Source organism: Diceros bicornis, chromosome 17, assembly GCF_020826845.1.
Source record: "Diceros bicornis minor isolate mBicDic1 chromosome 17, mDicBic1.mat.cur, whole genome shotgun sequence".
Classification (NCBI taxonomy): domain Eukaryota; kingdom Metazoa; phylum Chordata; class Mammalia; order Perissodactyla; family Rhinocerotidae; genus Diceros; species Diceros bicornis.
In genome coordinates, this window is record NC_080756.1 from 940933 (window position 1) to 957300 (window position 16368).

Consider the following 16368-nt stretch of genomic DNA (forward strand, 5'->3'; position numbering starts at 1 on the left):
GGTAATACCATTGAGGGAAAAGATAATTAATCCTGTTTTAGATGCATTGAATTTAGACACATTGAAGTGAAGCAGGTGCGAAACAGTTACATCCGGATTTCCAGCTAGGAGATGGGATGCCAATCCAGAGTTGAGAAATTTAGGGAATTTGGATGTAGATTTGAGAGAAATTTACATGACAACTATTAGTGGTTGAAATTGCTAAGAAAGACAGCAAGAGAGAGACAGGCTTGTTAGGCCGGTGACATACATCTAAAGCAGACGAGTGTGCAAACCCTCCTGGATGGACAGAGTTTCCGTTCGCTGCCACCTGCACATCAGTGACTTGGAAATACGTGCCCCCAGACACATCGCTCTCCCAAACAGAACTGAATCTTCAGTTATTCCTGGGGGTTCAGCGTCAGTGTATCTGAGACCAAGCTCCCCTCTCCCTCCCTCAAATCAGACTTGTTCCAGAACTCTCCGCAGAGTCACTGGCACCACCAGTCTCCCATCCTCTGGGAGAGGCCGTCTTTGACTTTTTGCTTTTCTCCCTGTTCAACTGCATCCTCCAGATTCACACGAGTGACATGTGTAAGTCTTTCCCTCCTTTCTAGAGCCCACGCCTCACCTGAATTCAGGCCCCAAGTCTTCTCCGTGGACTATTTACAGTGCCTTCTTCACGGTCCTCCCACCCATGGCCCCTCACCCCGCTCATCCCACTGTAACCACAGACGGAGTGCAGTGTGCACGCAGCACATGGCCGGGACTGTGATCCTCAGCTCCTGACGACTCTTGTTGATGCAGCTGCTGTTTCAGATCGTAAAGCGCCCTTTAAAAGAGTGTGTTTTATCTTTGCTGTTTTTCCTCCACCTGATATTCCTCATCTTTTCTTTTCAGTGCGGGGATAGGTAGGACGGGGTGTTTCATCGCCACATCCATTGGCTGTCAACAGCTAAAAGAAGAAGGAACTGTCGACGCGCTCAGCATCGTCTGCCAGCTTCGAGTAGACAGGTGAGTGTCCTTGGGACTTCGTGATAGGGACCTCCCTCAGCGCAGCCTTGTCCGTCACAGCCTGATCTGGTCAGCCTACTGTTCTAAACATCGCAGGCTCCGAAGTCCTGAGTCTCTATAGAGATGTGTGTAAATGCTCAAGAATAGACATTACATTAAAAAGCCATCCAAGGAAGTGTTATCTGCAACACTGACCATCAGGAGTCCAAAGCCAAAAGCTCCTGCTCACCCTGTCCTCATCTCCAGCACAGGGTGTGCGTGGCGGAAGCTGTTCCTTCGTGGTCTTCACCTCTGCTCCTGCCTGTGTGGTCCTTTGGGTGCGCTCCTTTGTGTGTGCTCTGCATCTTCAGTGGACTTGATGGAACCATCCACTTTAGGATCTTGATCCTTTAAAATGAAGCATATATCGTGCTATCAAGCGTCATCTTTTTTTCAGTCTACTTTTTTTTAATTATGAAAAAATGCACATAACAAAATTTACCATCTTAACCATTTTAAGAGTACAGTTCAGTAGTGTTAAGTACATTCTCACTGTTATGCAACCATCTGCAGAACTCTTTTCATCTTGAAAAACTCTGTCCTCATTAAACAACAACTCCCCACTCCTCCCTCCTCCCAGGCCCTGGCACCTGCGGTTCACCTTCTGTCTCTATGAGTTTGACGACTCTAGGTACCTCGTATGAATGGAATGATTAAGTATTTGTCCTTTTGTGATTGGTTTATTTCACTCAACATAATATCCTCAAGATTTATCCATGTTGTGGCATGTGTCAGAATTTCCTTCCTTTTTAAGGCTGAATAATATTCCCTTGTATATACATACATATTTTGTTTCTCCGTTCCTCCATTGATGAACACTTGGGTTGCTCCCACCTTTTGGCTATTGTGAATAGTGCTGCTATGAACATGGATGTACAAAGAGTTGTTTGAGATTCTTTGGGTATGTACCCAGAAATGAGATTGTTGTATCATGTAGTAATTCCATTTTTAATTTTTTGAGGAACTGCCATCCTGTTTTCTACAGTGGCTGCACCATTTACATTCCCACCAACAGTGCACAAGCTTTCCAACTTCTACACATCCTTGCCAACACTTGTTAGATTCTATTTGTTGGGTTTTTTTTTTTTTGAGGAAGATTGGCCCTGAGCTAACATCTGTTGCCAATCCTCCTCTTTTTTTTCCTTTTTTCTCCCCAAAGCCCCAGTAGATAGCTGTATGTCATAGTTGTACATCCTTCTAGTTGCTGTATGTGGGACGCCGCCTCAGCACGGCTTGATGAGCAGTGCACAGGTCCAAGCCCAGGATCCAAACCGGTGAACCCCGGGCCGCCAAAGCGGAGCCCGCGAACTTAACCGCTACGCCACCGGGCTGGCCCGTTGGGTTATTTTACTAGTCACCATCCTAACGAGTGTGAGGTGGAACAGCCATTTTTATATAGAGATGGTTGGGTACCTTTGTGATGATCTCTGTTTATTTGTTGAAAACAGAACAAACAAGAAACCTCTCTTCTTCATTGCTCCACAACTGAGCCTAGCTGGGTAAATGAACAGTTGAGTCAGTGATGGAGAAAGTGAGCAGATGCTCCTTGAGAACAGGCACAGAGAGAAAGATGCCAAACTGGCACGTGAGCAGCCGGCCCCTCTGCTCTGCAGTTCAGTGTGCTGCACTGGAAGAAGAGGTGTCCTGAAAGGTTCTCTTCCGTTATTCATGCAGCGAATACTTATCAGTTACCTCCTGTGCCCAAGGCATTGTTCTAGATGCTTCGAGTACAGCATTAACAAGATGAGTGAGGCTCTGCTCTCCCAGGGTTTACAAGCTGACACAGAGAGAGAGAGACAGACAGACAGTAAAAGAGCCAAGAAATAAACAGGATGATTTCAGACAGGTCAATGCTGTGAAGTAATAAAACAAGAGGCCACGGGAGCTGAGCCTCTCGGACTTCAGTCCTGTGACCTGGAGATTCCTGACAGTGGAGAGCTACCTTTTAAGATTCATTGGACAAGTATTTATTGAGCACCTACCATGCACTGGATTCTGGGATTTCAATAAAAGAGACAAGAGAATTATTCTGAAAATTCAGTGAGATAAGAACCTCAGCAAAGGTTCTCTGTGTTGTCGTCCTCTTCATTATTACTAAAATTCTTGGTACAATTTCTCCTATCTCTAAAAATTAAACATCTGAATCCCCTTTCCGGTGAGGTGTTCCCTCCCCGTCCCAGCTGCTCCTTGTCTCCTTTTAATAACAGCCCCTGAGTCTCTGCGAGTGCATCTTCCCTCTCTTTCCTCTCGACTCTGACTGACTTCTTAGAGCCTGTTCAACGCGGTGGTTGAGATTCTGGAAGCACATTGCGTGGTTTGCATCCTGGCTGCAACGTTTCCTGCCTGTGTGGCCTCAGGCGAGTCACTGGATTGCGTCTTGGTTTTCTCATCTGGAAAATGGAAGTAATGACAGCGTCTACTTCCTATAGTTGTTGTAAGGGTTCAGAGAGAACAGTAAAGCCCCCGGCACGTGATAAGCGTGCAGTCAGATTCACACAGTCATTGTCCATGCACATAGCATCTGTAAACTGCAGCTAGTAATACCCAGCCCCCAGGCTTCAGCAACGTGGAGACAAGGTTACACCCGTGCAGAACTTAGCCATGTTCCTTACCCTCTCTACCCTCCTTGCTCCCCCCTTTCCATACCCCACATGTAACTGCTTCCAGAACCATTTTCTTGTTGTGCATAGGATCAGCTCCATAGATCTCTGCCCCTTCTCCTACGATTGCTCCCTTAGTCTCCTGAAGGCCCCCTGCCTCCCCTCCAGACCATCCACCCAGCTGGAATAGGATCCCATGGCTTCACTTCACACTCTGTCCTTCTGCCTCAGGGGAGGGACACACGGTCAGCCAGAGCTGCTCCCCCAGTGACTTCTCTCTCCCGCCTTGTGCTTCTGTAAACAAGGCTCCTGCACGGACCCCAAGTCCCCCAGAACGCCAGTTCACACCCCTGCACCCTGCTTTCCTGCTGGCCGGTGCTGAACTCCGTGAACCCGGATACCTGCATGGCTCTAAACTGACCCCAAGCCGACTGCCTCCAGCACCTGCTCTGGCCCTACTTAGAACAACACCCTGCAAGAACAAGCTTGGTTTGCTGCTTGTTTTGGCTCTTAGTCTTAAATCCGGGCTCTTCACCCCCGCTCCTCCCACCGCCCCACTGCTCCTGTAGCCTGACCTCCACCTGGGTTTCCACTTCTGGGTCACAGTCCCTGTCAAATCCACCAAATTGTCCTCCAGCTTTGAATGGAATCACAAATGCATTTTTTAAACCGTATCACAATGCCTCCCCTATCGGCTCCTTCCTTCCTAAAGCAAATGGTCAGAGATTTTAGCCTTGGCCTTCTCTCTTCACCAAGGTCTTCCCACAAGGCTTGTCTTTTACTGCTGATAGGATCCTCAAAACATCCCACTTCTCTGTTGATCTGAAGCCTATGGCTCCCCACCCCCTGGATTTGAATTGCTGCCAGTATGTGTCTCGAAATCATTCTCACTGATTTATTAATCAGGATCTCTTCTACGTAAACTCTTTCCGAGCAGCTGCTTCTGTTGTTTGTGAAACGGATCCTCTCCTTAGAACTTTCCTTGAAAGGTCTTTCCTTTGCCTTCCTTCCTTCATAGGATCAACATAGATTTTCCTTTTCTTGTTGAGTATTCCCCTAGGTATTATGAAAAGCAAAACAGAAACCTTCCTCCTTTCCTTCACCCCATTCAGCTTCTTTCCCCATCATTCTTGCCTCTTGCGTCAGTTCCTCAGCTCTTTCCTGTCAGACTTCACTTTTTAAATTCCAGTGTAGATGACTGCCACCATTGACCACGTCCTCAGCTCCAGCCGGTGAAGGGAAATCTGGTCTCAGAGAATCCAAACGTCCGCCTTGCGGCTCTGGCAGCTTACCGTTCCTCATCAGTTCTTCAGACCTTGTCCCTCCCTGGTCTCCGTGACCGTCCTTTCTCTGTGGCCGTTCTTGCCTTCAGTTCTGGATCTGTCTCCAGACATTCCAGAAAGCACTCTCAACACCCGGAAGTCTGTCTGATTACGGTCTCTCCACCATGGTCTTCAAAGCATAGGTCTCTTGTAACTCCCAAAGTGGACCCAAGAGTAGGAAAAGAGGTATTCCTTGGTCCCGTTTTTTAAAACAAGGAAACAACGAATTTGAGATATCAAGTAACTTGCCCAAGGTCATCCTCTTTGGAATCCAGGATTTCTGATTTCTAACTCAAAACATGTGACTGTTATAGATAAAGGTAAACAGGCTTTGGGAATATATTGGTTGTGAAACTGCCTGACAAAAACACGTCTCCTCGATAATGCGTTACCAATTAAAAGAAAATGCAATGACACCATGATTTTTAAAACAATGGTTCGCATGAATGAGAGCTGCTTCATGAGTAGATAGAGGGGTACCGTCAGCAGTTGCCTTGTTAGTAGAATCTGAGGGACGTAGGACAGTTGTCTCATCCCAAACCGTCTGTCTGTGGAGGAAACCTAAACATCCGTGCTGAGTGACTATCTGAAATGCTGCTCTGAGAGAGCAGTCTTTGAAGTTCATTCAACCTAGAGATAGGAAGTGAGATGACTCTCCACGTCTTCTCAGCCGTTAACACTTTGATAAACAGGGTGATCCACCGTTTCCAGTGTGGCAGCTGGAGGGAGGGTGACCCCCACGTCATCAACATATTCAGAACATGGGTTTCGATCAAGCAGATTGAAGAGAGGGCTCCAGAGCTGGGCACCCCTGAGACCCCACAGTCGAGGAGACTGTAGACAGCTCTGGGCACTGGGAAGGTGAGGGGCCAGGAGAGGAAGCAGAAGAGCATTAGCAAGGGACGCCTCCATCAAGGTCAGCTACCTAACTTGAGGGCCCAGTGCAACATGAAAATGTGGGGCCCCTTTTTCAAAAACTATTAAATATTTCCAGACAGTGACAGCAGAGCATTACCCCAAGCTCTCAGAGTGGTGCTCCTGGATCACATGTACACTCGTTCATTCATTCAGCAAACATTCAGTGAACACCTGCTGCTGAGCGTGTGTCAGGCACTGGGGTGTGGAAAGACGGCTTCCTTAGCAGGCTTTTCCAGATGTGTCTCTCAGGGCATTCGACTGGGAGAGCCTGCTAAGTGCCAGACTCTCTTAGACTGTGTTCAGGCAATAAATAGGTTCTCAACTAAGTTTGAAAAAAAGCAGTATACTGTATTTCTTTGAATTCCTCTTCACTTGGATATTCACAGTAGGTGATAAAGCATTAAAGGACCTGATAAGTCCCCCAGCCCGGAACCCGTGTAGCTTCCTTTAAGCACTATTCACATTTATTTGACCACACGAAACTTTCCTCAAAGACCATCCAAATGGGAGGGAAAGAAGTTGAAGAATAATAAAGATAAACCGTTCTTTCAAGAAGTTTGGTGGTGGAGAGAAGACTGGAGATGGCATGGGGATTTGAGCCTGGGTGGGGACCACAAGAAGGGGGAGAAAAGGATGAGACTGACTCATTGAAGCATCCTGCAGAGTACACAAATGACAGGGCCCTCGCAGCACGTCGAGCACTGGTATTTTGTGCTGTGCAGGGTACAAGCTCACGGGATTTCCCTGTCCTTTCATCCTCTTCAACACATCCTCTACCCACTCGTGATCCACGCTGCACACTGCACACCCTTTAGAATCTACCCCCCACGCCCCACTCATGTCTGCCTCCTCTGAGAAGCCCAGGGCACGGTGAACAGCAAAGAAAAAGAAAGACAGTGGTTTGGATACTTAAAATGGGCTTGTTTGTAATGGTTAAGTCAAGAGTTTGAGCATCGAGCAAGATCAAAAACGTGATCTCCCCCAATCCCCCCAAATTAGAACACCTGATCATTGTTATTCAACATGACAAAAACAGGTAATTTGTACTCAGATCACAAATCCGCATTTTAGCAATAAAGACAAACGGTCTGGTTTAGAGGTGAGTGTATCGTGCTGAATGGATGTTTCCAGTGTAACAACAATGACAAAGCCATTTGACGGATTCCTTATTCTCTGGCAAGGCATTATTTTTATTGGCTTCAGGGCAACTTCTATTAATAGATGCTACAGTTCCCACTGCAGATTCATGAGTCTGTGAGTCTCCTTTTAATAATACTTTTGAGCAAATTTTGAACTAAAATAGGATTTCTTTTTTTCCAAATAGGAGTTCAAATTCAGTGCAAGGCACCCACAGGTGTTTTATTTAGAAGTGCATTCATGGCTCATTCCTTCATTCCCATGGCATTTGTTTTCAATTAAAAGATGAAGTTGGTGGCAGGCAGTTGGAGCTGAGCACTGGCTTGTGAGACTGGTAAGCAGGCAGCCCTGAGAGACTGAGGTGCCAGAGACGCTGGGCCAGAGGTCAAGCATCTGGTGCTAACCCTGGCTCTGCCCCTAATCCCTGTGCATCCACTTGTCACTCCGTCTACGTACGTAAAAAGAGAGATGGGGCGTAACAGTGGTCCCCAACCTCTTCTGGTATGGGGACCCCACTTTTAAGAATAAAATATTTCATGGACCCCAACCTAGTAGTTGTATTTTAAACCCCATAATGCTTATAATTTTCGTTCTGTGACTCACAATATCACCTACATACATTTGAAGATTAGTGATCCACATGTATGTGTGTTTCTTTGGTCTACAAATAATGCTGGGAATGCAAGTGGATCTGAGGACCCCTCCAGTAAGATGCCTTTTCCATTCTGGATTCAGTGGCGGGGAAGTGATCGTGGCTTTCTGAAATCCCTTTCACTCTTGCGGTCTTGGAGTCTTTGAACATTTGTTTCCGTAGAGAACAATGGAATGGCAATTACAGACGGTCATAACATTTGCTGAACACCTACTAGGAAAAGGATGGTTAAAAAAAATCTGGCCATAAGAATATTGTACAAATCTCTCATCCTTCAGGGGAATCCAAGACCTGAAGGAGTGAATGATGTATCCAAGGTCACATAACACATTTGACTGTCTTTTTTTTTAACACTCTAAACGAAATTTCCAGTTAGATTGGCTAAATTCTGGATTTGTTTGGTTCCCAAAAGACTATTGTTTTCTGGAGTGGGAGCCCTAAATGGGTTAAGTACAGATTAAGAGAGAGGAAGTCCACATTCTAACCCCGACTTTGACATTGACCCTGAACTAGTTGCTATATAAACCAGGGAAAATTGTTATCTCTGATGGTTTCAGTTTAGATTATTTATTATTAATTTCTGAACATGAGAAGAACAATGAACTTTCTATTGATCATCATGGCTGTGAAAAGGGATATTTTGCTCAGTCACGTTTTCCTGTTAATGGAAAGTTACCACACATGCATAGGTCAACAATTTTCAAAAATTATGGTGAAAAAAAGGAACCATAGCATTAGTACTAAACTGGACACAGTGTAATCATGTTTTATTACTTAGAAAGCCCTTCTATATGTTGTTTAAATCTTCTACTCTTAAATATCACTAAGATCCTATGACTATATCACCTAATTAAGAATTCCAGTTTCCATTAAAGCCAAACCAACCAGCTTTCACTGTGTTTAGCTTCTGCTACAAGAGATCCATTTAGGCTTTTGGACACCAAGCTTTCACCATGAGATGGTGACAGAAGGTCATTTACACACTGAGTAGGAGAGAAGCACCTGTCCCTTTAAAATGTAATAATAATAATCCATATAATAAAATGGCCCAGGAAACTCAGAGAATGCTCCCATGCACGTGGATGTTACAGGAGGGTGACTAAGGAGCAAGATGTGACCATCAGAGACGTCCAGGCAGAGAGGAACCGAACTCGTCCCCCTGCAGGCTGATCTTAGGCAACTTCTTTCTTTCAATCCCATTCGGCACCTCTGGACACTGGAAGAATGTGAAAACAGAATTTGGGAAATGAAACATGTAAAACAATATGCGGTCCCGAGGCCTTTTTCTTTTCTTCTTTTTCTTTTTCCTTCTTCAGAAACAGGAAACAATCTGTCCGCTCCTCCCTTTTGAGAGTCGGTGGTGAAATCTGCAGTTGTCCTGAGCATCCTTACCCCGGAGACCTCAAACTGGAGTGACATCCAGACAGGATAGAAAATGCTTCCAGTGTGCGTCACATCATTGTTCCAATGTAGTGATTAATCACCTCAGTTGATGGTTTTTTCTTTTTTTAGCTGTGACAACCTAAGAGGAGGAATATACCTGCCATCAGAATCCTAGGCTAATATGTGTCCCCAAAAAATTGTTTCCAAAACTTGGTTAAAGTAATTCCGAAGCTAAAATTTCCACCTGTTGGTATAATTTATATCAGCCTTAGCCTTACGTTTAGCCAGATCCCCTGCCTTCCCAAATAGTCACAGAGATTCCTTTAATTAATGAATTTCAGAGATCCCATGTGAAGATCAGGAATTGGACATTTTGGTTTACTTATTTTAAAGACACTTAAAGAGAAAGCCCTAGAAATTGGTCTGGATTTACCCGATGTCACGGTTCCTGAGATCATAACGAGGTCCTCTTGTAAAACAGATTGTGCCAATTGACTTGCCCAGGTGTTGCCAAGACAACCTTTTCCTTCTTCTCAGCTTGGAGTTAATTGAGTGTTAACCTGGGTGTTCAGAAGAAAATCGGCTAATTTTCAGGCAAAAAATGGAACTCAAAATAAACTAGAGCATTAAATTATCATTGAATTTTCATTTGACCTGTGCTGGCTTTCATGTCCTACAAATACTTTGTAGGGAAAGCATCTGTGTTCAGAATACCTGGTCAGAATCAGTCAAAACATTTGCGTTACGTTCTCCCTGCTTGATGTGACATCTGAACAAAGACGTGGGGACAACCTTTGTAGAGGCACTGGGTGACAGCACAGACTCCGGCCTTGCTGGACTCCAGCCCCAGCTGTGGGAGATCTACCCACGAGGCACATTAACACCCACACCTTTTGTTCTAAATTTACCATACCAAACTTTACCACAAGAATTCCAGATTCGAACATAATAAAAAGCTAAGGCGTGTAGTTCCATTGTTAGCCCAGAGTGAGTCAGCGCTGCAGAATTTCTTCTGTCTCCTGATTAGACCGGATGCGAGCTGGGCGGGGCGGCAGGAAAGGCTGCTCTCTGTACGTGTGAGTTAATAGTCACAAAAGGTCACAATTTTAACATGTTAAAACCCAGATCTCTCTCCTGGGCCTCTGGAGGGGTTCTTTCGACATGCTCGCCCAGCAGCAAAGGGAAGAACTACATTTTCCTTCTGACGGAGTTCACCCACAGCTGACACAGCTACGTGCCTCCCTGCACGGAGACGAGAGGACACTGACTTTTGTGTTGGGTGGGGCCTGTGTGATGTGAGATATCTGACATTTCTGGAAGGGCCGCTTATCTGAATTTTCTCTGGCCTGGCCAGATACAGGGTCCATAGTCTATGGCCACAAAGAAATCAGAGCCACACAGCTAAAACCACTTTTGCAATCAAAGAAATGACTTTCTTCCACAGCCTGGAATGGGCATAATTAGGATAAGCAAATAATTTATCCTCCAAAGCAAGGCAGTTCTGAGAGTGAAAGGTGGCTCAATTAATAATGACACCAGGACAACAGGCGTGAACCAGGACTGTCCCAGGCAAACCAGGTGCATGATTGCCCTGGGCATGGTGTTAACTAAACGATGACCAAAAGAACAAGAGAAAAACGTGGAGCATTTACTTGTTACCACTAAATAACAGCCACTGTGCTGAGCGTTTTATGGATTATCTCATTCCAACCTTGCAAAACTAGAAAACTGACTAGGTAAGTGCTGTCTGCCAGGCTGGTGGTTTTCAAATTTCTTTGTAAACAATGGGAAACAAAACAATGAGAAGACAGAATCTCCCACAGAACACCAGGATGGAAAACCGATGCAAAAACGATAATTTAAAAAAACAACAGAAAGCAAGACTGCCCTGGTCAAAATTGGGATCAGGAGATGTTCTGAAGGCCGCATCTCCTCCTCCAGGCAGCCCGTGCCCAGAAGGCACCACCGTGGGACCTGGGCTTCTGGGGATTCTGGGAGGAACTCTGACTCGTTTAATCCTCACAATCTGCTGCAGTTTGTCATTGATGTCATTTTACAATTGAGGAAAACCTGGCTGGGAAGGATTAAATGATTTGTCCAAAATCATATAGCCAGCAGCTTCCAAAGCAAGGATTCAAGCTCGAATCTGTCAGACTCCGAGCCCCCTTCCTTCCACAGCATCACCTGCCTCCACCGCAGTGGACTTCTGAGCTGGCCAATATTTGGAAACGGATCTGGATCTTTCCATCTAGGCTCGCTTGACCTGGCAACACTGTGTCCTCTGCCAGTGTTGCTCTTAGTTGTCCAAGGCCTTGGAGGCCCCACCCCAGAGCCTTCCAAACAGTCTTGTTGACCAGAGAGTCCCAAGAGTAACAGTAACAATAACATAGCTAACAATATGGCGTCTACGTGTGCTCAGCTGTGTGCTGGACATTTTAAATGGACCATCCCATCCCATGTCTACCCCATAGACAACAATGCTATGAGGTAGACGCTATCATTTTATTACCTTGTCCTTTTGCAGATGAGAAAACTGAGCAGTGCAAAGATTATGTAAGACATAAAGAAGGCAGCTAGTGGGTGGTGGAGACAACACGAATGGTGTCTTTTTACCTCTTAACACACTCTGGTCCCTGCTGAGAATGAACCTGACACCGTGGTGTTCCAACTCTTTTCAAGCCGGTTGACCCTCTCACAGGAACGGGGCTCCCTGCCCTGGTTGTATACGACGTTTCTCTATGATAAACTAGCTCCTGCTTGGCAGTGCATTGCAGCTGAATGTGTTACTCTTGCTGGGAAAAGATTTGTACCTGAAGAGGGCTCTCCCGGGAGAGACAATGCTCTAACACGATGTACTGAGTGATGGTGGTGATGTCAAGCTGCCCGCCAGGTGATGGTCCAGCTGTCTGGGCCCCAGAGGCCTTCTCTACTGGAGCATCATCTTGATCGCTATGGAAATCTTTTCAAATCTTACCCTTGGTTGAGTTTAAACTGTGATCTATTGGAGGTCAAGATTAATTTTAGTGCCTGCTCTCTAAAAGGGAGTTGGATGATGCCTTTTAAAGTAATAAATGGGCATCCCTTCTTCTTACCTTCAAAGACCAGCTTGGTTAGGAAGTCTACATCAGTGACACAGATCCCAGCTTCAGCAAGTCCAAGGGGCCCTGTCTGACCTGAAAGATGCCTGGGGACCAAGTCAGAGCTCTCCTGGAGGGTGAATTATTACAGGGCTATCCTGAGGGTTCCATAATTAGTCTAGCATTGTTCACGGATTCCATAATGTATTTTGTTTATAGGCACTGTAGCTGCTGCTTGGGTATTTTTTTACTATGGCCAGTTTATAAAAAGACTGTATTTGTCCTATAATAGAGTAAAATCTGCAGGGTAATCCTAGATTTTAAGATCTTACAAAGCTCAACAGAGTATTCTACATACCAATATATGCAATTGGACATTTATTAAATATTTTCAAAGATGATGGTGGTGAGTTCCTGAGTTTGAGCCAGCCTCCAGTGAATGCATTGTGGGACACCGTTTGCCTCTTTTAGCCTGGAGTTTGTCTGTTTTCACGTGAAAATATCATGGCCTGGGGAACCCCTTAACAGGTATTTACTTAGGACCAGTAAGTGCTTTTCACTGTTGCAAATACGAGACTGTGACATCACGCCTGCCCTTAGAGGACCTATGACCTAGTTGGAAACAATAATGGAATGGGATTAGACAGTATGTAACATGATATCAAATTACTTATAATAAAGACCCTACCTTGGCCCTGTCTTTTTCTACCACTTTAAATGACAGATAAAAAGATATAAGGTATGCTTGTTAAAAATCAGGAACACCCGAAGCTGGAAGTGAGACATGGGAGGCTAACATAGTGAATGATAGGAATAGTGATTTCAGTAAATAAGAACTTTGTGCTGAAACCAACAAGTTGAAATTAATAGGAATAAATAGAAGGTCTTGCATTTAATTTCAAAAATTCAATAGCATAAGTACAGAATGGAAGAGAGCTGTAATTTTCACATTCAAAAAAATCCTGTGGACTTTTTCATTAACCTAAACCTTCACTCAGTATCCTAAAACGCTTGCTGAGCAACAGGCACTAGCTAGGCCCTGTGGGGTCTTACCACCCGACGCGCCGGCAAACGCAGCCTCGTTGGCCTGTAACATGTAGCTCAAGGGAGAAAATTCCCGCTGACGAGATCCCCTCGGGAGTAGACACAACACTCCAAGAAGGTCCTAGCTGATGAAATGACCTAGGGAAGAGGGAGACGAGACGGAGGAGTGACAGGGAAACCAGGCTGTACAGAAATGCTGAGTGGACACAGGATGTTTAGTCTGGAGAAGAGAAGATCTTGGGACTTTGATGCTTGTTTTCCAGTGTTTAGAGAGCTATTGTGTAACTACAAGAGGAGGCTTAAGACTTTTTTGGGTTATTTCAGTTTGACCAATGGGGTGACAGCTGGAGAGGAGCAGATTTATTTTGATGTCTTCAAAGGTGTTCCTGCCAACTCTGGGAAAGGCGGGCTCTAAGGGTACCTCGCCCACGAGCATTCCAGCAGAGGCTAGCTGACCATCTGCTATGTGGCTGCTCCCTTCTAGAAAGACTACATTCTGTCAGAGACAGGAATAGATGATCTCTGAGGATCCCTCTGACGCCAAGTCTTTATTTTTATTTTCCAAATTAAGTGGGAAGTGATATAACTTTTCACATACCTTTCTTGAGCCTTCAGACCAGCAAGAATTTTGCTAGCTACAACCAATGAGTTTGTTTCCCCATCTTCCCCACCTTTATTGGCTGAAATAACCTTAACTTAGTTAACAGAAAGTCACAGTGAATACACTCCACACATTAAAATTCACTACTCACCCATCTGGGGTAAAATTAAAATTCACTGCTCGCCCATTTGAGTTATTAAAACCTAGACTGTATCTCCCTTCATTCACCAGTTGGACCTATAAATACCAGTTCTCATCAGAACAGACAAGAAGGGAAAATCTTGCCTCAGAGTGAGAGAAAGGGCGAGAGGAAGTCCACAGACCAGAGCCCGTGGGATGGAGCACATATAAGCCTCCACACACTGTCTGCAGCTCAAGGGGGAGGACGGACGATCCCCTGAGCTGTGTGAATGCCAGAGGAAGGGAGGCACCTCTGAGCTCCTTGGAGCTGCCCTAATATTTACCGTGGGTGTATCTCCCCAGCTTCACGGTCAAGGCCAGCATCTTCCGGACACCTGCTATGTTTTTAGGTGTGCCCAGATTTCATCCTCCAGCTAAGAGTTACGACATCCTCAGCTGGCCATTTCTGTTGTCAGCTTATGACCAAGGAACACGTTGGCCAGCAAGTTGCATTCAGAACAATAAATTGTACAGTTCTAGGGGAAAAAAAAAAACAATGAAATATTTCTGCCAATAAGTTGCTATCACCAAAAACTGCATATTTACATCTTTATTTCTTGCAAAATACATCATTTTGGCATCATGTCGACTGCTTGGTTTAGTTTGAAGGATGAAGTCTTACTGCTTTAATATCTTGTAAGCTTATATTTATAGAGATTGACAAGTAAACGCAGATACAAATTCAGTTTTAGTTATTACCACTAACCAGAAATTATGTTACAAAGAGGCAATATATCTTGTTTTTAAGTCGAAGTGCTTATATGGTCTAAAAATTATTTTGAGTGGTAACAACAGCCGCTAGGAAGAACTGGCTAAAACAGTTTCAAAATTGGTTGTATGACCTCAGAGTTGTGGAGACTATATTTATAGGACTTCCAACTGTTACTAACAGTGATGCTGTTACTCAGTGAGCAGGAAAAATAAGTAACGTTCATACTAGCGTCTAGTAGGTTTGCCAAGTAGAAGAACCATCATTATAAAGAGCAAGGTGTAATACAGGTATTTTATCTATAAAAGTATAATGAAAAGCATCATCATTTCTCATGCAGGCAGCTGCCTTCTACCAATCTGGTAACAAAGGCGTGCTGGGTAACTAGTGACCACAATGACGACCACAAGAGGAAACCAGAGCCGATTCCCTTTTTCCAGCTCATTTAGGGCCCACCTGCTACTGTGTTTGGACACCGAGCACACCCCACCCAAGGCTGGGCTGCTTCCACAACGAGCTCAAAGAGACCAGTCCAGGTGGTGGCCTTTTACTTGTGGAAAGAGTGACGTTTCACAGCTGAGTTTTGGTGGTAAACCTGCTTCAATCAATTTTAATCCAGGTGCACAAACCATTTTAACATAGATGCATGACAAGGCAACTGAGAAGTACCATGAACACTCCAGATGCGTGAATTCATTTAACCTCACCACGATCCTGTGAAGTAGGTTCTGGCATTACCCCACCTGAACAGAGGAGGAAATGGAGGAACTTTCCCATGGTCACACAGCTAACAAACGGCAGGGGAGGGTTTGAACTCGGGCAGCCTGGCTGGGCTCAAAGTCCAGACACTTCACCATCGGGCGCAGTACAGCCTCCCTGGGAAGGCGTGCAGGTGAACTTGACCAAACGCTGTTGTGTGCCAGCACTGTGTTAAGCCCGTACGTACATCAGCACATCCAGTCCCCCAGCTGGGTCATCCGGACACAGGCAAGAGTCACCAGGCCCACTGCTGTGTGTTGTGGGCACGACAACCTGGCCTGGACGTGGTCTCTGTGTCCCTTAGCTTGCGGGGTGTAGCAGTAACTTCTCGTGTCATCTCTTCCCTGCAGGGGCGGCATGGTCCAGACCAGTGAGCAGTATGAGTTTGTGCACCATGCTCTCTGTCTGTACGAGAGCCGGCTTTCGGCAGAAACTGTCCAGTGATTCTCTGAAGATTCGCCCGACCGTCCATCTCTGGGGGTGAGGAATCAATTACCCACCTGAGGCTTCTAGAAGGAGTTTCCTGAGGTGGAAGGAAGGAGAAGCCCCGACGCCACACTGCAGCACGGACTGTGGAAAACGGCAACATATTAGCGATTGCCAGCCCTCGCGTATGTGAGTGCATTCGTGAGCCTCCCCACGCTATGATGGACGTCCCGAGCTGGTGGAGGTGTGACAATGTCTCACACAGCTGTGCAGGATTCTGTTTTGTGTCCTGACACCTGCCACACAGAGTGTGTGTATGAAATGCTCGGTGACACGTGTTGTCCGGTGACAACGGGAAGAGCTGCTGGAAAGAGGATGCTTGTCTGTGTAGACGCTTCCGTGTTTGCAAACCTGCCTATGAACAGACGTCAGCCAGTCACGCCCCTGTCCCCAGTGCTGTCACCTTCCTCAGTTACCAGAGTCTTGCCACTGAAGGTGCAAGCAATTGATGACAGATTTTTAACAAAT

The 16368-nt window shown here is 45.5% G+C and overlaps 1 protein-coding gene across 1 annotated transcript in view; it reads left to right on the plus strand.

Moving 5' to 3' along the window:
- Positions 1–16368, plus strand: part of PTPRR (protein tyrosine phosphatase receptor type R) — a 226120-nt gene extending 209752 nt beyond the window's left edge. The window contains exons 13-14 of the mRNA XM_058559189.1: positions 880–993; positions 15765–16368. Of these exons, the coding sequence (XP_058415172.1) occupies positions 880–993; positions 15765–15858 (208 nt within the window). The 3' untranslated portion in view covers positions 15859–16368. The remainder of the gene's footprint in view (positions 1–879; positions 994–15764) is intronic.